This window comes from Nanorana parkeri, unplaced genomic scaffold (genome assembly GCF_000935625.1).
Source record: "Nanorana parkeri isolate BGI_ZX_2015 unplaced genomic scaffold, ASM93562v1 scaffold1151, whole genome shotgun sequence".
In the NCBI taxonomy this organism is placed as follows: domain Eukaryota; kingdom Metazoa; phylum Chordata; class Amphibia; order Anura; family Dicroglossidae; genus Nanorana; species Nanorana parkeri.
Window position 1 is genome coordinate 138747 of NW_017307419.1, and position 25142 is coordinate 163888.

General features: G+C 40.3%; 1 protein-coding gene across 1 annotated transcript in view; it reads right to left on the reverse strand.

Moving 5' to 3' along the window:
- The window catches only part of NEK6 (NIMA related kinase 6), a 194516-nt gene that overhangs the window by 83773 nt on the left and 85601 nt on the right, over positions 1-25142 (reverse strand). Inside the window, exons 3-4 of the mRNA XM_018568178.1 lie at positions 10408-10548; positions 5839-5901 (exon numbers count right to left, since the gene is read on the reverse strand). Of these exons, the coding sequence (XP_018423680.1) occupies positions 5839-5901; positions 10408-10548 (204 nt within the window). The remainder of the gene's footprint in view (positions 1-5838; positions 5902-10407; positions 10549-25142) is intronic.

The window sequence follows — 25142 nt, forward strand, 5'->3', positions numbered from 1 at the left end:
TTTATAAATGCGTACACACTGGAAAGAAATGCCCTACAGGCAGTAAAACAGATACACTCACTGCTCATTCACAACAGAATGTGACTGCTCAAACTGACTCACCAGATTCTGAGCTGTTTGATGCTGTGATTTGAGTGTTTAAATGGCATTTTTTCTCTCTGCAGGGATCCTGGCTTTGAGCATACTTGCAAATTTTCAAGTGTGAAATGTTTCAAAAATATATATATTCAGCAAAGCAATGCCCACGGGCCACTAAACATCTTTCTGTGAGATTATTGCCGATAAAATATTAGGAAGATATGTGAAATTCCAGCCTGTTCTGTCAAATACATTTAAACCAGCTGAAACCAAAGGGATGCGCTTGCCTTACAGGATTCAAAGCCAAGGGTGTTAAAACACTGAATAGGATGGAACTATACTTTCACATCAAACCAAGCAAAATTCCCCAGACCTTAGCACAGGAAAATAATATATGTGAGCCCAATAACAGTGACTAAATACAGTTTGTTAACCTTTGCAAACTTTCTGGCTTTCTACATAAATGGCTCTGTAAAAAAATGTGATCTGATCTTTATCTAAGCCATACTTATATAATAAGAAAAGACTGTTCTATTTGACAAAACCTCTTGCAACAAGATAATGGCATCTTGAAAAATTGGTATTGATAGGAAGGTTGACCAGCCTTGCCATAAAAAAGACATGCTTCTGCCAAAAAGCAATTTGGCTTTAGTAAAAAATATAGATGATATCAGACACACATTGGTAAAGGCATAATCCACCCTTTCCCCAAAAAATATTAAATGCACATGCATTAATAAAAGGAAAAAAATGTGCGTTTATTAATTTTTTAGCATTTGAGCCTGAAAAGCATTGCAACTGTGATCAGTGGATCGCATGGGCAATGCTCAGGCTCCTGCAGATTATTCCTCCCCAGCCCTAGCCCATACCAAGGTACGGACTTCCAGTCACAGGACAAGATGAAGCATGAGTGGACTACAAGTGTGGTGACGTCACAACACTTGTACTCTTTTGAGAACTACAAGTCCCTCTGCTACTGTGGCAGATGGGACTCAATAGTTTCTCCATTTACAGATTCTGAGAATGGATGACGAGGCTGTGTCTACGAAGCCACTTACAGCCACTCCAATTTAAAAAAAATTACAGTCGCTTGTTTGGAGAAGAACCCCTGATTCCGGTAAGTGGGTGTTAGGGTGGACAGGTGGATGTGACCATGTTTCATGTTACACACTTTGGTTTTACTTCTCTTTTGGGTCACAGAAGTACATTTACTAACATACTCCTATGGTCAGCAGTGATTGACAGTCACTCCTCTGGGAAAAGGAGACATTGAGCTGAGCGATCAGTGCATAACCAATTGCTCAGCTCATATTATAGAGGGTGTGGGAGTTGCAGTGTACCAAGCCGGCTCTAACTATTGGGAATAGTATATTTTACTCTCCCAATACTTCTTCCGTTATATGCAGAAAAATACATTTTAAAGACTAAGACCTCCATACGTTCAAGACAGATCTGGCTTGTAAGCTGCTATATATTACATATTTGTTATTTAGAGACACTTTAAAAAGTCCTTCAAAAATCAGTGCTATGGTACACTTCATAACACCTCTGTTCATGATTCTACTATAAGTCACTGGAAAGGAACCGTGTTTGTGGAAAGTTACCATAGAGGAAACCACTGCCCATCTCACATTTACTAAAGATTGCATGGATGTCCCACAGTGCTACTTAGTATTAGTTCACACCATAGGCAGTGCGTTCTGATCCGATTCTACCGTACCCTAAGTGTTCTGAGTACTGAAGAAAAAATGGTGAAGTTCTTAAAAGAGAAAACACTGCACTGGGTACAAACACTAAAACCTTGTCCCAAATGTTAAAGAGACACTACACTAAGGAGTAAAATCTTAAAAATGCATTTAAGCACCTTAACTAGTAACAAAAATATAACTTATTTGTGTATCACTCAGCTGTAGATCCTCAAATAATCTCTGAATTCATGCTAACACTGTCCTGGACTGGAGTGACATCACATTCTGGCTCCCAACACCTCTACAGGCGCACATGTGAGCTGCACAAGCAATGCACATATGGATGGAGCTCCATCACAGCACAGCTGCCCACACTGCCATGCGTTCCATAGTAGTGCAACTTGGGTTGCGACTTAATGACCGAGGACAAATGTGGGTCCTGAGGTTACACAGGTTGAGAACCACTGATATAGAGTATCATGATGCGGCTTCAATATATACAGTATATTTGCAAATGCATGTACCCAGAATCTCTCTTTTTAACTTTATACTGATTAGACAATCTTTGAACAGTAGCCACTTTTGTTCCCTGTCGTCCAAGTTTGCTCCCATGAGTAAAAGTGTTTTAAATAATTGAGGTACTTGAATGCATTTTTAAGATTTAACTTCTAAATTTAGTGTCACTTTAACTTCAGTAAAGGGAGTATAATATAGAAAGGCTACTTCTAAATGGTAGCAGCTTGATAAATGTAAAACTGGTATGGGCGATGCAAATTGAGAGGGGCATTTGCAGAGTACATCATTTCCCCAGTGCGTGAGCATACTAATGTTCAAAGATTGTCTAATCAGTATAAAGTTAAAAAGAGAGATTCTGGGTACATGCATTTGCAAATATACTGTATATATTGAAGCCGCAAAGCCGCATCATGATACTCTATATCAGTGGTTCTCAACCTGTGTAACCTCAGGACCCACATTTGTCCTCGGTCATTAAGTCGCAACCCAAGTCGCACTACTATGGAACGCATGGCAGTGTGGGCAGCTGTGCTGTGATGGAGCTCCATCCATATGTGCATTGCTTGTGCAGCTCACATGTGCGCCTGTAGAGGTGTTGGGAGCCAGAATGTGATGTCACTCCAGTCCAGGCACCCCTACAGGACATGCGAGGGAGCGATAAGCAATGCACGTATGGAAGGAGCTCCTTCGCGGGGCATGCGGCGACCCACTGAACACGTGGACGCGACCCACTATATAGAACCAAGGCTCTATATAGATAGATATACAAGTATGTATACTTACCTTCATGTATATCTATCTATATAGAGTATCTTCTTCCCTCCTCCTGAAGAAGCCCCTATATTGGGCGCAAAATCCGTTGAACATTGGCACCCCTTGATACCATGACATTGTGACAATATCGCATTTTTTGGACTCTATATGGTCTTTGGATAAGTTATCAATATTGTTGGTATCTTTATAAGGGAGGTCTTGATTGTGTGCCACAATATGAAGGAAGGATCACTGTTTTAAGTGTTTTATTATGTACAATCAAATTTTCTTTTATATATTTTTGTATATAATAAAAGTAATCTTAACCTACTTTTGTGCTATATCAGTGGTGTTTCTGATACCTTAAAAGCCCTTATGTTTGCCGCATTATTATACATTTGCTATAATGATGACTTAGGCCACATGTACGCGGGGATAATAGCTGTGGTTGCAGATTCTTGCAGCAGGTGGGCCAGCACAACTGAGGTCTCTCTGCCCGTTCAAGTGAATGCCAGCCTGACACTGGCCGCTTCTGTCTGTGACTGTCCACATGTAATTGTAGATGGAAGGAATACTTGCGGTTAGGCATAGGTGATTGCCTCTGGAAGTCGCAGCTATTAGCAAAATCTGCATGTGGCCTTAGGGTGCGATGTAAAGAGCAAGTAATAAAATCTAGGATTTAAGAAAAGGACAGTGGAACAATTCATAGATGTGCCTGCTTTGGGAGGAAGCAGGCATATCCTCTGAAAAGCACTTCCTTTGAAGTGCATTGTTAATAAATCTGCACTGAATAAATGGAGTTTACATCCATTTACAGCTTAAAGGAGAACTATGAGGTGAGTGCTTTTCACTCACCTCATAGTTCTAGCCGACCTGCGACAAAGAAACTGTCAAAGGTCGGCTCAGTAGATCGGGAAGTGAGCGAACACATACCGGCGTTCGCTCACTTCTCGATCCTGTCACGGCAGAGAACCATGACAGGGGAGGGGATGGATTCCTCCCTCCAATCCTCCAGCGCTGACTGGCGGAACGGACGGGGAAGGGGGCCGGTACAGCTGGCTCTGCCTCTAGATAGGCAGAGCCAGCTGTCACTCACGCAGCTGGGTGGATCCAGACATAATTGTCGGGATCCGCTTCAGCTGAGGCGTCTCAGTATACCGCGAGCTGTAGCTCACAGTATACTGAGCTCGGGGTGAGGGGAGTACGCTAGTTTGTGTTCTCCCGTTACCCTAAGGAGGACTATGGTGAAAAGCCCTAACCCCATAGTTATCCTTTAAAGCAGCTCTGTTGATACTTTAAACGAAATTAAAACAAGTACCGTATATACTCGAGTATAAGCCGTCCCGAATATAAGCCGAGGTACCTAATTTTAGCCAAAAAAACTGGGAAAAAGTATTGACCCGAATATAAGCCGAGGGTGGGAAATGAGGCAGCTACTGGTAGATAGATACCATTAAAATACATTAATATTTATTTAAAAGAAAAATAACCTAGCTCTGTAAGTGGAAAAGGGGGTACAGGGCTACATATCATGTACTACGGATCATTTAACCCATTCATATTAGCAGAGGATAATTGTAAATCTATTGTTCAGTGCACTCTATATGTAGTATATAGTACATGTACATATAGAGTGCCTGCAACAATACATTTACAATGATCCTCTGCTAACATGAATGGGTTAAATGATCCATAGTACAGGGCTACATACAGATCATTTAATACATTCATGTTAGTATAATTGTAAATGTATTGTCTGCACTGTATTAGCAGTATATACTCTATATAGAGTATATACTGCTAATACAGTGCAGACAATACATTTACAATTATACTAACATGAATGTATTAAATGATCTGTATGTAGCCCTGTACTATGGATCATTTAACCCATTCATGTTAGCAGAGGATCATTGTAAATGTATTGTTGCAGGCACTCTATATGTACATGTACTATATACTACATATAGAGTGCACTGAACAATAGATTTACAATTATCCTCTGCTAATATGAATGGGTTAAATGATCCGTAGTACATGATATGTAGCCCTGTACCCCCTTTTCCACTTACAGAGCTAGGTTATTTTTCTTTTAAATAAATATTAATGTATTTTAATGGTATCTATCTACCAGTAGCTGCCTCATTTCCCACCCTCGGCTTATATTCGGGTCAATACTTTTTCCCAGTTTTTTTGGCTAAAATTAGGTACCTCGGCTTATATTCGGGACGGCTTATACTCGAGTATATACGGTACATCCTGCAAAGCAAAAGTATAATACTTTCCTTTTAAATCTGTCCACGCTGGCGATCTCGACTATGCTTAAGCGATAAGCTTGCTGAAAGATTTTCAGCATCTGGCACACATCCAGGAGTGTTGGATGCTGGTGCTATTCCCCTGATTTTTCAGCGGGACTACAAGCCCCCTCATGCCTTGCGCCACCGTGCATGTGGGTTCTATTTTTTTCTTTTGCTTTTTTTAAAACTAGTAATCTGTGACTGCCTGTGCATGTAGGCGGAGGCAGCAGGCAGCATCAGTACTACACCCTGATCCCAGGAGCGCACACGAAAGGATGAAGCCAGAGGACTCTGCAAGTGATAGCAGCCACCCCAGAACCTGAAGGCAGGACCAGCACTGTCCAAGATAGGCAGATCGTACGTTTTTTAAATTACCTTACAATCATCGCAAGACAAAAGTCTTGCGATGGTTGTAAGGTGTGTGCCCAGCATTAGATACCATTAACATCAGGTGATTGTTGCCAGGTGCTATAAAATTCAACAAAATCCACAACAGCACAACTTACCTTCAGAAGATCAATTTCCTTAATACAATCTTGTCTTGCCTTGGCATCCATCATTTCAAATACCTGTAAAGAATAACAAGTTTTTATCAAATTACAAAATTATGTATATTATAGTGTGTATATATATATATATATAATTAAATACATTGATACATATTGTTTAATGTGCTTATATACAAATATTCCATAAAACTTAAACATACAAAGTCGACTCCATGATTTCAAAGCACCTTTGTTTAATCATATGTGAATTTATATTACTTTTGGTAACACATGTCAGAGACACTTCCATTTGAACTCCCAAATCCAAATGTTAATGTCCCTTTTCCTTCCTGAAGGACTCTATGTACAATAATATTAGGGGATTCTAGGCAGAAGTAAGTTGACACCTATGGTAGTAGGAGCATGCAAAAACGCAACTACCGTGGGAAAATGTCACCACTGGATTCTCTGGAAATTAAGGCCCCTTTCACACGGGCAGTCTGATAGGGTCCGCCTGTCAGTTTTTCAAGCGGACCCAATTGGATGCCCAATGTAAGACTATGCCTCGAGGCAAGTCTGGAAAGAAAAACGGATCACATATCCATTTAGCTGGATCTGTATATGCCGGATCGGGAGGTAATCTGATCTAAATGGACATCCGATTCTCCATGGACTGACATTGGGTCTGGAAGTTTTAGTTCTTTTCTCCATCGCAAGATGGAGGAACAAATGTACAGGCACGGGTGCCACAGTGGTGCCATCCTCTCCGTACTGCTCTGATCAGGAGAAGATCCGTGCATGGATCCTCTCCTGATCAGCCTGTGTGAAAGGGACCTAAAAGGCAACAGTTGATTCAACCTACCAGTGTCAACTGAACATATAAATATCTGTTTGGAAAGGAGAATGCCATTATTTTTATTAACTCCTTCATATTTTGCACAAGGGATTCATAAAAACAGAGAGTGCAACAATTAGATTTATTACTAGCAATATAAAGCATTATTCACTATGTTAAAGATGTTGCTGGACATTAGTGCATTCACCAGTCCAAGGCACTCCTTACTTTTCCATTTACCAAAGAAAGGAATCCAAGTACCACATGTGCATTGCTACTGGGTTTTGTGGCAGGTCAACCACTGATTTGCACGTGGATAGGCAGATATCTTCCTGCTTGTCTTTCTTCTGGGAATAACTGCCCAGCCATGTGGCCAGCTTATAGAAAAACTCTGGGCATTTTAAAAACGTTAAAAGAGAACTTAAGCCAAACTTTTTTTATCTTTAGTTCTCTTTTGGGTCACAGAAGTATATTTACTAATGTACTCCTGTGACCCAAACTCAGCATATAGCTGGCTGCTGCCTGCTATATGCTGACAACACAGAGCTGCACTGCAACCAGAAAGGATCCTGGCAATGTTTTTGGGACCCAACCTGCTGCCTGATTGACAGCTGGCTCTGCCTCTCTAGAACAAGAGCCAGCTGTTCCCGGCCCCCCCCTGTCTGTCCTCCAATAAGCGCTGGAGGAACAGAGACAGGGGAGGGGAAATCCCTGCTGGTAGCGGTGACGGACAGTCTTCTTTAAGTTATACAAGCTAATGGCTATGGGCATAGATGAATTAGTGTGCACGTGGATAGAAAACTGGCTACAAGAACGTGCGCAAAGAGTATCAGTTAATGGCACCTTCTCAGACTGGGCGGAGGTCATGAGTGGCGTGCCCCAGGGTTCTGTGCTGGGTCCCCTGCTTTTTAACCTATTTATTAATGATATCGGGGAGGGAGTGAATAGACGTGTCTAAGTGTTTGCTGATGATACGAAAATTGAGAGGGTAGTAGACACAGATTTAGACATTATAACATTACAGGAGGACCTGGATAAAATCGGGGAGTGGGCAACTGTATGGCAGATGAAGTTCAATGTCGATAAATTTACAGTAATGCACCTTGGAGTTAAAAATAGGCAAATGGACTATACACTTATGGGTGTGCCACTAGGGAAGTCGGAAACGGAGAAGGATCTGGGGGTCATTATAGACCGCAGATTGAATAACAGCTCGCAGTGCCAGGCTGCTGTAAACAAAGTAAGTAGAGTCCTGTCTTGCATTAAGAAGGGAATGTATTGCAGGGACAAGTCTATAATTTTGCCACTTTACAGATCACTGGTTCGGCCACATCTGGAGTATGCGGTCCAGTTTTGGTCACCGATACTCAGAAAAGATATCCTTGAGCTGGAAAAAGTCCAGCGGAGGGCAACCAAACTCATTAAAGAGTTTGAGGACCTGAGCTATGAAACAAGGTTGCTAAAATTAAATATGTTCTCTTAAATATGTTTGGAGGTGAGGAGATTAAGGGGGGACATGATTTTCCTGTATAAACTATTCAAGGGCGACAGCAACATTATCAACAAACTGTTTACGGTTAGCTCCGTAACAAAAACCAGAGGGCACAACCATAAATTGGTGGATAAAAAAATTCAACACCCAGGGCGCAAGGGGTTCTTTACAGTTAGAGCGGTTAAGGTCTGGAACTCGCTGCCGCAGGAAGTGATTTCAGCTAAGAGTGTGGAATCATTCAAGAAACTCCTGGACGAGTTCCTCGGAGACCATAATCTACAGGGTTACAGATACGCCTAAGAGCAAAATCATACATGGACTAATACACACTCACACACCAACTCAAACATAAATACACACACACACAATAGGTTGGACTTGATGGACTTATGTCTTTATTCAACCTCAAATACTATGTAACTACTATGTAACTATGCTCATTTTTCTCTAGGGGATGGAATAAAGCAGACATACTCACCTGATCCTCAGTCCCTCGGTGGTTGGCAATCACCTCTCTAACCCACCGCCCTGGCTGTAGAATGTTCCTTGGTGTTCTCACTGGACATGCATTAGAAGTGATGATGTCAATGGTCCTTAGACCACTTGGACTAAAAATAGCACTTAACCCTTAAGTGCATGGGTAGCCCCACTGAAAGGGATAGATTTTAAAACTTTATATTTGCCTTCTTTATATAACAATTAACAATTAGCTAAAACCCATCTCTAAGCAAGTTTAAGCCAACTCCACCCCATGAGGGTTTTTTTTTTGAGAACCTGTTTTTTTTCTACTTTGTTTACTCAACTGACTCCACTGTCCATGTCCCTCATCAGCACCACTACCAAGAGATTGGCGCTCCAACACTGCAGTCTGTGACTCCACCAACTTGCCCCTACATAAAGACATCATGAAACTAAACAGCTAGTTAGAAGATTCCATATCACCCAGGCAGCAATGTGAAAATATGAAAAAAGACCCCTGCCCTCTAAAGTAATTGAGAGAGAAGACTTGGGATCCAGCATGTCACATGACCACAGATTTAGATTAATTGATATGGGCTTTTACATCTGTTTGTTTTTTAGTTACTGCAGCGATTAATTCATGAGGTTGTATGTGGGAAAGGATCCCTGGCCAAAGTGGGGATTGAAGCATGTTATAATGGTCTTTATTGTTGATAAGCTCGCTTGTCCACACTACGATCTTACGCTTTCTTCTTTTTCGCCATTGTTCCCTTCTGCAAGCAACTGTAAACATGAAACAATTGTCTGGATTTGATCTAGCTAGGAAGCAACTAGTATCATGATAAACGCAAAGTGGGACCAGGTTTTAAATAGTCCAGTCCCAGGTTGTTCATGTTTTTGTCACTTCTGCCATTAATAATCTCTTCCGGCAGTAATAGCTCATTTTAGGCCTCACTGGCTTTCTGTAAAACCATCCACACTTTATAAAACCACCATGGCTCCTTTTTAAAACATGCTAACACTTGTGAACATCTACTTTATTAAAGGTGAAGGGAGAGCTGGCTTAAGAGCAATCTGCAGACTCCTGGTAAACATGACTGCATTTTTACATCTACTACCAAGAGGTGAAAACAGCTTGTAAACTCCTTATACAGGATTAGCAGAGGGACCGAGGTCAGCAAGTAGAGCTGCCAGCAGTCCAGTTTGTTAGCTCTGTGTGGTTATACTCGAGCCCTATCCTAGGTACATACTCATAGATCAGTTATGGCAAAGGGAATATACAATATATTCTGTTTTTATGGGGGTTTTTTATTGTATTATGTATTTATTATGGCTAAGATTAAAAACAAGATTGTCGAAAATATTTTCAGGTAAATATAACATTTTGATTACTATGGGGACAATGATCCGTGGAGCTTATGCTTAACCAAGAAGAAAATAAAACAAAATTTGCACATACAGCGTATTTTACGCTGTATACCCATATGTTTATATTTGCATCCATGGGAATGAGCCCTGATACATCTGCCTGTATTTCAATAAATGCCTGAGTTGCCAGGCTCCACCATGATCTTCTCCCTGATTCTGGTAATAGACAGATGTGGTATACATTCAAAAAAGGTGTATTTTTTTTGCAGAGATAAAACATTGACTAGCTATTGATCACACAAAGATTTCTAAACATGAATGATTTTGATTGTTCATGATGATTTAACTACATCTCAGTACTGTACAACTTCTTCAAGAGTTGCACATATGTATTGAATATTTTAATTATGCTGTGTATCGTACTCTTGCTTACCTGGACCTTCTTCAGAGCCACTGGCTTCCTGTCCAAGTGACAAGTTGCTCTGTACACCTCACTGAACTGCCCCCGACCTATCTTCTTTTCAATTTTAAAGTCTGCCAGGGTGCACCGGTAAGGATAGGTGGTCATGTGCCTCTGTAAAAACAAGGCAAAAAGGTAAAAAATCAGAATGAACTAATGTTTCTGTTAGGGAATAGGCATGGATATTCTAAGGATGTTTTAGTTATCCCAGAAAAAAAAAAACAATAGGTAAAGGCCTATACGCATTTAATACATACATATACAATTTAATCTTTCCACTGACCTGGTAGATCACCACGTTTACAGTTTACTATGGTCATTTTTACATATTGTCTTCTTATATGTAATCTAAGTATTTTGTAGTACAGCAGTATGGTTAGACAATAAAACAGAACAACTGTTCTTGTAAAAATTACAATATTCATCAGCTTGCAGAATATCAAATCAAATAAGATTTATCTAAAAAGTAATTCATTAGTGATTGGGACAGCTTTTGTATAGAGCTATACTTTACAGATTGGCTGTCTAGTGATTAGCACTGAATTCATACAGGGTTTGCAAGATTTAAATCAACATAATAAAATACTTAAAGGGTGAATCCATTGAAACATTGGCATTAAAGCTATAGGAGTCTGCCTCTATTTTTCTAATTACTTGTCAACAGTGAAAACTCTCTCTGACATAGTCTTCAATGCTGTTTCTGTCCACCCGGGGAGTTTTAGATGTTCTCCTTTTCTTATTTGGATTTCTCCTGCAGCATTCTTCATAAACTAAATCAGTAAAAAGTCCATTAAGGATAGTAGGCCAAAAGTTTGTGAACACTTGACTATCACATCTATATGAATTAGTTAACCATCCCATTCAAAAACCATTGGCATTACTATGGAGTTGCTTTCCCTCTTGCTGCCTCCATTCTTTTGGGAAGGCTTTCCACAAAATTGTGGAGTTCTATGTAGGAATATGTGCCCATTCTGTTCAAAAAAGTTTTTATGAAGCCAGATTCTGATGTTGGATGATCACAATTGGCAAACCAGTAAGAATATTTTATATAGGTCAGGTTCCTCCATATAAACTTGTCAAGCCATATCTTAATACATTTTGTGTAGAGTGGAACTGAGTTGTATCCATGCTGCAATAGAAAATAGCCTTCCCCAAACTATGGCCACAAGATTGGAAACACACAAGTGTCTAAAATTTATTTGTATGCTGTAACAGCAGACAGTAAGAATTTGAATTCTTTTGGCCATATTTATAGGTGTGATGGTAATTTTTTTTTTTTTTTACAAACTATAGGTCATATGGTGTATAAGAAAGTGCCATGTAGTTTAAAGCATAAGTGCACTTTAAGGACTTGTTCACATCAGCAGGCGCGCTGTACTGCATGGCCACTGGTGTGTGTGTGCCCGGACAGTGCTGATGAACTCGATCAAGCTGCATTGCACTGTTTTGTTTTTTTTTGTAAGAACTTTACTGAAATGTCACATGTGACATTTCATTAAGTTATATGGGCAAACCATGGTGCGATGCTGTTGTACTGTGTATCACCTATGGTGCACTTGAAAAAAGTACTGCATGCCATGCTTTTTAAGTGAACACCACTGCAACTCTTCCTTGATGAACACTTCTGACTTCACTGGACGGTAGATGAGTGTACCAGGGTCTCAGTGGTTTTTGCCAGTTTTGAGCTAATAGTGGCGCTTGGCATCTTCTGGTAGCAAAGAATAGTAAGATCAGAGCCGGATTCCCAGCAAGGCCACCAAGGCCCAGCCTCGAGGCGGCACTGAGCAGAGGGGCGGCACAGGTTTGAATCACCCGACATCTGGAACATAGAATTCCGGGCACCGGGCGGTAATTTACTTTCTACATTTAGCCCTGCTTTGCACAAGCAGAGCTAAATGTAGAATAGGAGAAATTAGTTGTTTCTTTACAAGTGCTCACAACAGGGCTTGGAGAACAAAGTGCCTGGAAGCTAAGTGGCGTTAAAAAATTGGATTTGAACTGTTTGGGATATATTAAGTGCTTGATTTACTATGTAATAACATTTGTAATCAGAGTGACGGCCCGTCCTCCCCCCGCCGCCCCCCTCCCTCCCATGCACCTACCTCTCTCCATGCTGCATCCTCTTTCCTCGCCGCCGCCGCCGCCTTCAGAATGGAGAGCGGTAAGCAGAGCGGTAGGGTTAAAAGTAACCCTGCCACTCTGTGTAGACAGTGAGAGGGGAGAGCTGTGCTCTTCCCCTCTCACCTGTCACAGGAGTTCCAGCACAGTGCTGTGCTAGAACTCTTGTATTGGAGGTGACAGGGTCAATCAAGAGAACCTGTCACCTCCAAATGCTATCACACAGGAACTTGTTAGTTCCTGTGTGATAGCAATAAAGTTAGGTGAAAATAAACAATTGATAAAAAAAAAATTCCCTCAGCTGGGGGCATTGCCGTACCCCGCCTTGGGGCGGCAGGGAGAGTAAATCCGGTCCTGAGCAAGATTGATATATTTGTTTCTGTCTCTGCAGAAGAGCTTGGGGAGCCCATCATGTCAGAATGTAAACTACATGAGCTATAAACCTTGTTGAGCCGGGGATGGGACACATAGATGGTTATTCACTATGGAGCCGACGTTTTCAGCTGTAGCTTTGGCTGATCCTTCGGCTCGCTTCGGCCGCCTAAACCCTTCAGTAGTGGAACCGAAGGGCTGCTGTACGGGCTATTCGCAATAGCACGTACAGCAGCTGAAGGCAGCCGAGCCAAAGGCATGTGCTTCAGATCGACTGAGCCGAAGTGACAGCCGACCTTTCTCCACGCAAATGAGAGCTGGGCGGATCCAGCTGTGATCTCATGGCTTGCTCCGCCCAGTTGTAATCACGGAGCCGCCCAGTTGTTACTTATTGGCCGGGACCTGCTATAAGACTCTGACAGGTGCCGCCCAATAGGAAACAGTTGGATGGAGCTTGCGGTGATGTCACCGCTACCTCCGCCCAATTGTTTTTATTTTGCCGGCATCTGTCAGATTTGACATTATGCGACGGGAGTTCATCGCGTGCAGTCGGGTCATTGTACATCGTTTTTTACATTTTTTATTTATTTTTTCTTTTGTTTAAAATATTTCATTTTTTTAAATTTTCCTATTTTTTTAACATTTTAAAAATAATTTTTCAACATTTTTTTTCCATTCATTTAACCTTTTTTACTATTCTGCTCGCTACCTTGGAGGTACTGAGCAGAATAGCCAAGCTAATTGCCGCTCTTACTGCCATGAGCTCCAGTAGCTTCAGCTCAGCCGAACTAGATGTTGGATCGGCTGAGTCAAACTCCTTCTGCACTTCGGCTCACAGATGTACGTCTAATTTTAGCCATACAAGGCTTCACTTCAGCTCAGTTATTCACTCGGCTGGCCATAATAGTAATAATTTTCTTGTTTAAATTTGTGAAGTTCAGCTTCATAAATACTTTATTTATGATCTTCATAAAATAACAACAAATCCAGTATAAATATTGGACAACCATCAAAGCATTACAGAGAATTAATGTCATAAATAGGGATGCACTGATACCATTTTTTTCAAGATTGAGTCTGAGTACCGATACTTACCCTGAAGTATTCGCCGATACCAATTACCGATACCTTATTTTTAGTGTCATGTGACAGTTTTTCTAATGATTTTAGGACAGTGGTGGAGCACCAGGGCCCGGTCTCAGCGGCAACCCTGGTAGTTCTGCCACTGACTCCAAGATGTAGAGGGACTACAAATCTCAGCAATACATTATACAGTAATGCAGAATATCATCAGCTGTAGACGACTACAAATCTCAGCTATACATTATACAGCAATGCAGAATGGCACCAGCTATAGAGGACTACAAATACCAGCAATACATCATACAGCAATGCAGAAGAATACCATCAGTTATAGAGGACTACAAATCCTATCAATACATTATACAGCAATGCAGAATGAGGGCTAATTCACAGCAGCCACAATGAGTTCCGGTCCGATTGGTCCTGGAACGCACTCCATCGCATTCCGGGCGGCTCACTTTGTTTTGGGGTGGGAAGGGGCGTGGCGGGGGAATTAGAAGTCAATGGCACATCAGTGCCTGCATTCCGGTCTGGTGCAGTCAGAAAAAATAATGCATGCAGCATTTTTTCTGAATTCACATGCCAGGAATGCAGGCACTGATGTGCCACGCGTTCGGGTGCAAATGACCGCATTGTGCCCATAGGGTAAGGCCGCGGTGTCATTGCTTTCAATGCCCAAGCCCCCTCCCACCTTAAAACAAAGTGAGCCAACCGGAATGTGATTCATTGCGTTACGGCACCAATCATGGCTGGAAAACACACTGTGGCTGTTGTGAACTAGCCATAAAGCACAGAACAGAAACAGCACGCAATATTTCTAAAGTAGCTGGGGAGTTCAGGTGCAGCTAAGCTGCACCATACCTGTACATAACGCATTCTGTGCTGCTGCACTGCTCCAGGGTGCCAGCCTGATGTCTGCGGGCAGAGGGTCTCAGGTGGAGGAGATGTGCGGGTCAGCAGAAATGCTGTGTGGTTCCCAAGAAGGCTTCCGCGAGGTCCCCAGCAAGCGTGGGACCTAAGGCAGCCGCTTCATTTGCATATGTAAAGCCCCGGTATCGGGTTTTGGTATAGAAGCATTTGCATGAGTACTAGTACTCGTGCAAATGCTCAATATTGGCACAAATACTGGTATTGAGATCGGTGTATCTCAATAGTCATAAACAAAACAAAGTCTTTAGTAGCAAACCATCTCCAAACAAAATGGCATCCAATACTTCTGTGACATCAAGAAAGAAGGAAAGAAAACCAGACCTCTCCTTGATGTTACAACATGCAGAGGCAATTTTTATAAACTTTCTATGGAGAAAGGATAGGAAATAAGAAAAGCAAACACAAAAAGGTGGAAGAAAAACAAGATAGAGTAGAAAAAGGAAGAGAGAGGAGAATTGGTGGCAGAATAGCAGAAAAAGGGGTCAGAGGTGCCATACAAAAATAGATAAGCCACAGACGAGGAGGCCCAACCTGCCAGGAAGGGGGCTAAAATTCAATTTTAATAAGTAAGTTCCATTATTTTAAAAACGAACATGCTTTCAATTTGCAAAACGTACAAAGAATTGTCTAGTTAATACCTTAATGCTTTTTTTCCTGACAGATATAAATACAAATGCAATCAAACAATATTATACAAAATTAAATAGGTAAGATCAAATACTCAAGCAGACCAGCAAAGTGGAAGGAATTAAAATCCACTACAAAAACTAGAACTACCACTCCTTAAATTACAGTTTTACAAACAAATATTATAATTAATAGATATGACAATCAAATCACTTTTGGAAAACAGGTTAAAACAACACACAGACGTTTTAAGATATTTTTTTTTTTTTTACAACTCTGTTGGCTCTAGGAACAATTTAACCATTTTGGATGAAAAGAAGATCTGGCCAGGTTTCACTTCATCACACAAGTCTCTAATGTAAAACCCTGGAGGCAAATGAAAGGGTTAAACTGCTATTAAAATCCAGAGTAATTTCTGAAAGTGCCACACACAATTATAAATATGGATAATTAGCAGCTCCAGCCAAGAATAAAATGTCACAATGTCACACAGATCTGTCACAGTCCGCTAATGAATGTAGTCATATCTCATGGCTTTCCTCCCCTTCACAAGCCTGTTGCAAGTGACCAACCAGGGCAGACGCAGTGGGGATAAAGCTCACATCCGATAAAGATTTCACACTACTTGATATTGGTCCATTTGGCACTAGCACCCCACTCCACTAATAACCAGGCTGTAAGACCTGGTCTCTGCGGCAAAAAAAAAATTAACACTTCGTCTCTTGTTCTATTTTTATCAGGCACATTATTTAGAGCTGGAAAAATGAACATACAGTGTCTATGAATCGTGCACCTCTATGTATATTCTCTGCTGGAGTTTACATCACACCGCCCTTACAAGTTACAATTAACTGCTACTGTTAAGACAAAGGAGCCCAGAAAATCTCCTACATATGGAGACATAAACAATGAGGCTAAAGGATAAAATGAAAAATAGATCACACAGGAGCTTTTGACCCAACTCTGTGTATACCCAACTGCAGTAGATTCTTATGTGATTGCTGCAAGATTAATTTAAAAGAATGAGCTCACACTACAATTAACATCACCCAGTGTTATCTCCTTCTGTCAATTGTTTTAAATATATTTACCACAATCCAAGACCATGGTTCTAAAAACCTATGCAGTACACGGTATTAATTATTCAAGCAAAAGTTTGGTTGTTAAAAACAGAGTAGAGTAAACTAAAACATTCTGTTATTATTTGTGTCCGGTTTTATAAACTTTTTATCTAGTCAAATGAGTGTGATCACCAATCATAATTACATATTTATATTATATAGCACTGCACATTTATGTGGGGTAAAAGCTTTATGCCTAGTCCTAATAGGGATCTTCCATGAAAATCCAATGTCCACTGTAATGACAGCTCTCACTTTGTATGTGAATATGTTTTGCAGGATTTTGAGCCCATAGCTTTCCTGGGCAGCAGCTGTAAGACTCCCTTTTGTCAGTTTTTTTTTTATTTTTTTATTTAGGGGGGCTGTCATTAAAGCAGACCTTGTGATTTCATGACTATGGAAATTATCGAATCATTGAAACAACAATCTCAGATATCTGACTTAAGGTAGGAGAGGTAACTTTACTTTCATTCTCACAGAACATAGTTAATGTAGTTGGTGTCTTAGATGTAATAACTACTCACGTTCTTGGGGCCCAGTTGACAACTGAGGGTATGCTCTCCATTCTCCATTTCTAACCCATGGAGCAGAAGGGTGCATAGGTAATTTTTCTGCATTTAGTAACTATGTTTTATTTGTGTTCCTGTGTCTGGATCAGGGGACTCATTGTCATACAATTATTGGCCACAATGGTCATTTTATAAAGAATAGTTTCTCTGTCTTCTTACTGGATGCTACCAAGACACATAGGTGCTGAATAATGTGGAATCTGTTCAGTGCTGAATAATAAGGGACCTGTGTGGTGCTGAACAATGTGGGATCTTTCCGGTGCTTAATAATAAGGGACATGTCTGTGGCTGAATAATGTGGGATCTGTGTGTGGCTGAATAATGTGCATAAGAATGTTAAGAGTTAAAAGGTAAACATAAAAAGCAAAAATATATATATACATCAACACCAAACTATTACTGTGTTAAAATGCAATGTATTTCAAGGGTTCCAACCAGTTCACTTAAATGGGAAATTGCAGGTCAAAACACTTAAGCAGCATGCAGGATACAGTTCTGGTGAGAATGGACCCAATTGACACACATGGATTTTTTAAGTACTGTACAGTTTTTCTGCTTTTCACATTTCAGCAAACAGCATGCTATTACACGTGACATAATTGAGTCTTTAAGTTCTTTCACTTGGTTTTGAAAGTTTTAAGGCTAAACTCTAAGCAAACAGTATGAATAAAACACATATAAAGGAGCTACATTACCTGCAAAAAGGATTTCTCTCCATCCAGTTCTACAATTTACACAGCTCTACCACACAGCACATTCCTGCCTAACAGGGAAGGGGACATGATCTTTCTGTTGCTGTTTGACTTTCACTTAGAGGTCTCCTCCCCACACCCAGCCTGTAACTGGACAGTGAAATGAGAAGCAGCAGACTGATTAGCTCATCCCTTTGTCACTCTGCTCTTTCCTGCCATAAGCATAGGCCTTGTATTGCAGCACATTTGATCGGCTCCTTGTGCTGCTCCTCTACCCCCCTCTATGAGCTCTGCTGTACAGTATACAGCAAGAGGCACATACCAAGCCGAATATAGGTTTCTTACACTGCTTCATTTAAAAAACAACTCCAGGAAAAAAAATGTTTAATCCTTGCAGTGGGGCTATCCCCACACTGAAAGGATTAACCGCTTTTTCTTGTCTAGGTTAAAAAAAGTTATACTCACCCAATGTTCTGAGCCGGCTTGTTCTTAGACCAGTCCCTGGAGCCTCACTCCCCCTCATCTGCAGCAGTCGAAGGCCCTGTGAATCATTACGTTCTATGAACAGTGTATAGACGTGAGAACGCTAAGGAACATTCCAATGCTGCTGCGTAGGAGGAGACAGGCTGGAGGGAGCGATGTGACAGCTGGCCGACTTCGGGTGAGTATAAGTTTAATTTAGCAGCTAGACAAAAAACGAGCCCCACTCTAAGGGTTAATGAAAGGTTTTCCTGGAGTTCTTCTTTAGGTTTATTATTGAAGAGCTGCATTAATTTGTGTCTTTTATATCTGCTTTGAGTTTAGATTTAAATGTACATTTTTATTACTAGAGTATTACATCGAATGGATCGCTGATAATAATGGGAATTCACAAAGTTAATATGCAAAAATTGGGACATAATATGACCGCTGAGCTTCCAGAGTATATCCACCATATAACAGGTAAATAAATATAGGTATTTCAACAAAATATTCTGATGTCGACCCTTGAAACACATCTGAAATTGAAGTAGTTGAGTGGTTAAACCTGCACTGCTGGATTCCATTGCCACACAAGTGTATCTGCTACATTAATAATAGAGAAGACCCGCTGTGCTGTACAGCTCTGGTAATATCTGATCACTAGGGGGCTGTCTATGATATCTTGTAGTGTAACAGAATAATCTGACATACAAAACAGTGCTTTCCTTTTTATGCGTGGTTATCATAGAAAACACTAGACTGGCACAATCCAGATTTCCTTCCACAATTCTCTGAAATGACAGAATTCTGCTCATTCTATGTGCATAACTTAAATCATTCAGTATTCCAGTGCAATGCAAAAGTGGCTGAACTTCCTTCACGTCGTGAGAGATTCTGATCAGAAGGTTTTATATAATATTCATTATACATGTATACTCCTAAGTGCTGCAGAGTACTCTCACTCTTTTATTAGCCCCTTGCTGCTGGTCCTTTAAAAGCAATGATGGAGATGGGGGGTGGGCTCCCGATCATTTGATCGCTGTGACTGTCAATCACAGCGATCACATGATCAGGACCTGTCCGGGATCCTGATCGTAAAAGGTGATCGGGAGCTGTCGGTGACAGGTTGACCTTTTCCTGTACAGAAGAGTGGACGCAGGCATTAAGGCTCAATACACACCTACTGTTTAGGTGCGTTTAGGGATTCCTGCTGCAGGACTCCATAAATGCACCTAAACCATAGGTTTGAATGAAGCTTAAAGCTTAGCTGTTAGCAAGTGGTTACAGTACACACGTAGTGCTGGAGTGTGCTGGAGTTCAGCTCTAATGTGAATTTATTATCAAAGCTTACAGCAAAGACAAGAGTCAGGTTCCATTTTCCAACTGCTGCTTGTTTATTTTGGAGGTTGGCAACATGCCAGGATCTGCTCTACATAGAAAGAAGTTCAAATTTCAATACCTATGTTATGAACTTTGAAGATTATTGTTCTCCACAATTCTTATAGATACAAAGATGAATGAGTGTTTGTTTAAAGTGCTTTTACTGATTGTTCAGAATATGCAATAATTTTACTGTGCGTGTTCTGGGCACAGGTTCATTTTAATGTTGCAAAACAATACCGGCGCCTTCAAATCCAAAAAGACCCCAGCAGTAAAAATACAGCAAACACGATGGAGGCAGCTGCCACAGATTAGATGGACCACCAGTCTATGAGAAAAGGAACAAAAGAGAGTGCCTCCATAGTGTAAAAATGTTATTTAATAGTAAAAACACGCAGCTCTAAGGCTGTACTTACAACAGTTCAGTAGAATAAAAACCAGTAGAATAGGGTGAGAGGACGGAACCCCTGGCAGGGAGAATCTGGAGCGATGTAAAACACCTGTAACCTCAATCCCTGTGTTGAGAAATGGTTTACACGTTTCTGGGGCACGCCCCCTTCATCAGAACCAATGTTGGTTCTGATGAAGGGGGCGTGCCCCAGAAACGCGTAAACCATTTATCAACACAGGGATCGAGGTTACTGGTGTTTTACATTGCTCCAGATTCTCCCTGCCAGGGGTTTCGTCCTCTCACCTTATTCTACTGGTTTTTATTCTACCGAACTGTTGTAAGTACAGCCTTAGAGCTGCGTGTTTTTACTATTAAATAACATTTTTACACTATGGAGGTGCTCTCTTTTGTTCCTTTAATTTTAATGTTAATAAATGTAAACACGTCCACTTGTGTGCAGTAAACATGGAGGTTTCACACAATCTAAGGGCAGAAAAAAAAAATCAAGTACAATGCAGCTTACCAGTCCTTAAAGTGAACCTGTGCTCAGATAATGCACACTAAAGTATTTACATAATCTGAACAAGTAGTAAAGTAGGCCCTCACTTATCTCTGTATCTATCAGAATGTAAAGAAATCAGAATCGATTAAAAATAACATGAACAAAACAATCCCATTTTGTCAATAAACATCAATATATTAGGTTTAATCAGAATAGCAGGGTCCCTTGAATGGGCAATATCACTCTGCTGTAGAGTAAGATCTGGAAATTAGGTATACATTATGCCAGCCAATCAAAAAATAAAAACAACTCAACCACCTGACTACCAGAGCAATATTTACATTTGTCACGCACTTTAAAATCTTTTGACTAGAAAACTGCTTAAAACCCCCAAACAATTGTACAGTATATTTTCAGAAAGCAGGAGCCCTGTAGCCTAAAAAGAATGCTAGTTGCAATTTTTTATGTTGCATGATATTTGCGAAAATGTTTATCAAATTGATATTTTTAGGAAAAAATACACCAAAATGAATTTTAGTGCGCACAAACACAATATAATACCCAATTTCTTTGTAAAACGTAAAACACGAGGTTGCAGCGGGTAAATAGATATCAAACATGTTAAACCTTAAAACTGCGCACACCCGTGAAATGACACAAAAAACGATGGTACCTGACACTTTAAAAGCCTTTACCGCTTAGTTTAGAGGTAACAGCGAGTGATGGCCCTTGAATTATTGCTCTCACTTCAATGTTAACGACAATATGTAACATGTGTGGTGCAATTTTTGTTTTTTCACACCCGACACGAGTTTAAGTTTGCATGTTCTTGTACCTGAGGGTGGAGGGGTTTAAACTTTTTATTTTATTTTACTTTTTTTTTCACTTTTCACAATTGTTTTCACTTTTTTTTTTTTAAGCTTCATTTTATTGCTGTCACATCTGCACCTATCTTAGCCAATACCCGGCTTTCGCATAAGCCTCCATTCACATATAGCATTTGCATTTCATACGTGTTTTTCTGCATTGTGCGCAAACGCTAAAATTTGTACAACTGCACGGACTCCGCTCTTTTGCGGCTATTGCTATAGCCGCAAACATGCAGGATCCGCTACTGAAATCGTGCTTGTACTATTTTGCGGGAAGCGTGGTTTCGTATCGAAGTATCACACTTAGTGACAGCGACATGCTTTGAACATCACTGTCATGAGGGGGTTAAATAAAAAAAATGAACCCCTCAGGGTGAAAAACAGCTAGAAAAAAACTCATAAAATAAAAGATAAGATTGCTTTTTTTAAATTAAACTTTTCATTTCGTATGTTTTCAGAACATAGAATATAGCCATCTTCATTAAAATAGTTGTAGACTACTTGACAACCAGCAATTGGTGAGACAATTAACACCAGAAGGCTGCATGCAAGCTAACTGGATGTTTCCAGACCCAGGGTACTAAGAAGACCCAGGGCATATGCCTCCAATGCTGGGGTCTAGCAGTGCCCATGTATATACACAGGAGTTCCTTCAACTATAGACATCAGCACACAGGGCTAATTTCCTACTGAATAAAAAGTAAGGTGCACATACCTTTTTACTGCAGAATAGCTCTATAGGAACTGAGCCCAAGGAGCTGTGGACACAAAACTGAATTTCTGTAGTGTCCTGACACACAACAAAAATATTTAGATTGGTTCAAGTGGCACAGAGCTGCTGGGGTATCAAAGCACTCACTTCAGAACAAGGCAGCCTTTAAACACAGAGCGCCCAAGACTGGGAGGGGGGTTCCCAGCATGCAGTACAAAACATCTTAAAGGTATGTGCAAGCACCTCTAGGTACCTTTATTGTATCCTATGCCAGATTACCTGAATATTTTATTCCAAAAACATGTTTTGACACACAGTTAACATAATGTTAATTTAGTTATGTCATGAGGGATGCACATTTATCCAACATAAATACACCAAGTGAGGAGCTCTTGCCATGTGCATGTGCGCACACCAGAGCAGACATTATACAGCTTTACATTCTTCCTTCATTTAAGGATTGAATTATTTTTTTTCATTCCATAAAGAGTATGGTGATCAGATAAATTGATCCAACTTTAATCTACAGGAGTTGCAGAGAACTTATGGGAGATCACTGTGCACTGTATAACTGCCCTTCTCCCTAATTCTAATGCTGCAAGTTGACATTGCATTCTGTACAGGCAGCAAATTTATGTCACTTTAAGAGTAAGATACATGCTCCATTGTACTGGAAAAGAGATGAGGAAGATTGAAAACCTCATAACTTTTGTATGAGAAATCCTATTTTCAGAAGAAATCCTAATTTTATGATTGCGTACCATGGCCCTGTGTTGTTGTTTTTTTGGGGGGGGAGGGGTTTATAACAGTAACAAACTATTAAATTAAGTCACACTCCCATGTTTGCTGCATATGGAGCGCCTACACCTGTCATGGTCACAATGGAGAGTGATAATATGCTATGCGGGCAAGAGGTATAGATGGAGTCTTGGACTTCTTTTGAACTTTTGCCCATAAAGTGAATAACTGGGGACACTGTCAGACCCTTATTTTTTGGGGGGCATTTGTTCTCCCTATTTGTCTATTAACACTTGAATCTCCAGGAATGATATCCTCCCATGGGATGCAGATTACCCCTGGCATGGCACCATATTTTTAGATCCTACCATATGTTCTGAAGAAGCAGGCACTACACTGCTAAATGAATCAGAAAATGACCACTCTCTTGCTACTACTATCATCAGCATTTTCTGGAATCAGTTTGTACCTTTACAGAATATGGAAGCTATGTATTAGTGTACTGGGTAGACATATGGGTATACTTATGGTATTGTGTATAACCTTGAACAAAAAAGGATTGGTGGTGGGTGTGCAGGTCCTGAATGAGGTGCCAACCCCTAGTTAAGTATAGTAAACAATGGAAGGAGAAGTTGGGGTTTTAGGCACCAATTGACAAGTGTCAATTAACTTCAAACAACTATGTAGTATAAATATATATATATAAAACAATGCATGATTAGATGGGAACCTACTTGCACCCACTAGGTTCCATGTATGAGGTAATAGTACATGATAGATAATAATTATACACATGATTAGGAAGTTCAAAATTGGATACAATCAATAAAGAAAATTTCATTCATAGGCTGAAATAACCGAAACCTCTAATGGAAACACATTTGGTGTGCGGTGGTGTAGTACTTGCAGAGCTCATTGGGGATGCCGTACTTGCATTATTGTGCTCAACGCGTTTTTCGATGCGGGGCGCTTCATCAGGAGGAGGAGGTCCCCTTACAATGTGATCCACAAATGCGTGTACAAAGCCGTGCACTGTTGTTTGAAGTTCATTGGCACTTGTCAATTGGTGCCTAAAACCCCAACTTCTTCTTCCATTCTTTATTGTGTATAACCTTGTAAATCCTATGTGATTGTATTTTCTTTTATTTGATAACCTTAACATATAAAATTGGTGTTTTTATAATGATGATCTTATACCACTGACACCTCAAAAGTTCCATTATTTGTTGTTTTTCCTTCTATTTACTCTTCAGGAATGTGCTGTCTTGACCTCTAATAGGGACAGGCAGCTTGTGTAACTACTTCAATTCATTCAATTCATTATATTAACTTGCTAACAGTTAACAAATCAAATCTGCACTGAAAACTGTTTTCCAGAACTGGGTATACTAATATGCATTGCTACAAGCTGACCCCAAACCATCACATGAGGAAATGTTTGTAAGCTTTGTTAAAGAACTGTCATGAGAATAGCTTTGTGGTCATTAAGTATTGCTAAAAGAGTACCCAGGATGCATTGCAGGTCTACAGGAAGTGCGTATAATTCCAGCCGCTCTATTTGTGAAAAAACAAACTGCTGATTATTAAAGAGCCCAGTGACCTGAAGATGGGCTGCTCAGTGCAGTTATCTACACAATACTGGGCTTGATGCCTGGTGATGACTGGACACCTCAGCTGATATGCTTTGGCATGCTCCAAGAGTACAGCTGCACATTTACATATGCAATGACCTAGATTAGCATTCACTATCACAACCCATCAGACCTAATTAAAGTAATGGAGCTTTCATACAGCCTTAAGTGGGAAAGGGGATGTAGAGCCATAGACAGGGTCCATGCATGCTCACGGCTTGTCAGCATATAACAAGCATCCTTCTACTTGATTAAAACAATATATTCTGACCATATAATTTCCCTTCCCCCTGCAGAAGAACCTAAAGAGCAGAAAAATTAAGACAAATGTTCTTGGATACTTGAAAAATTTAAACAAGTGAACGAGAGAAAAGTCAGATACGGCTTCCAAGTAAAAATAAAGCACTTTGTACATAACTCATACAGCACAAAAATATTTTAGAGTTGAAACATAATTGAAATATTAAATTTCTTTATTAGGGTATGCAATATGCAAATATATATATATATA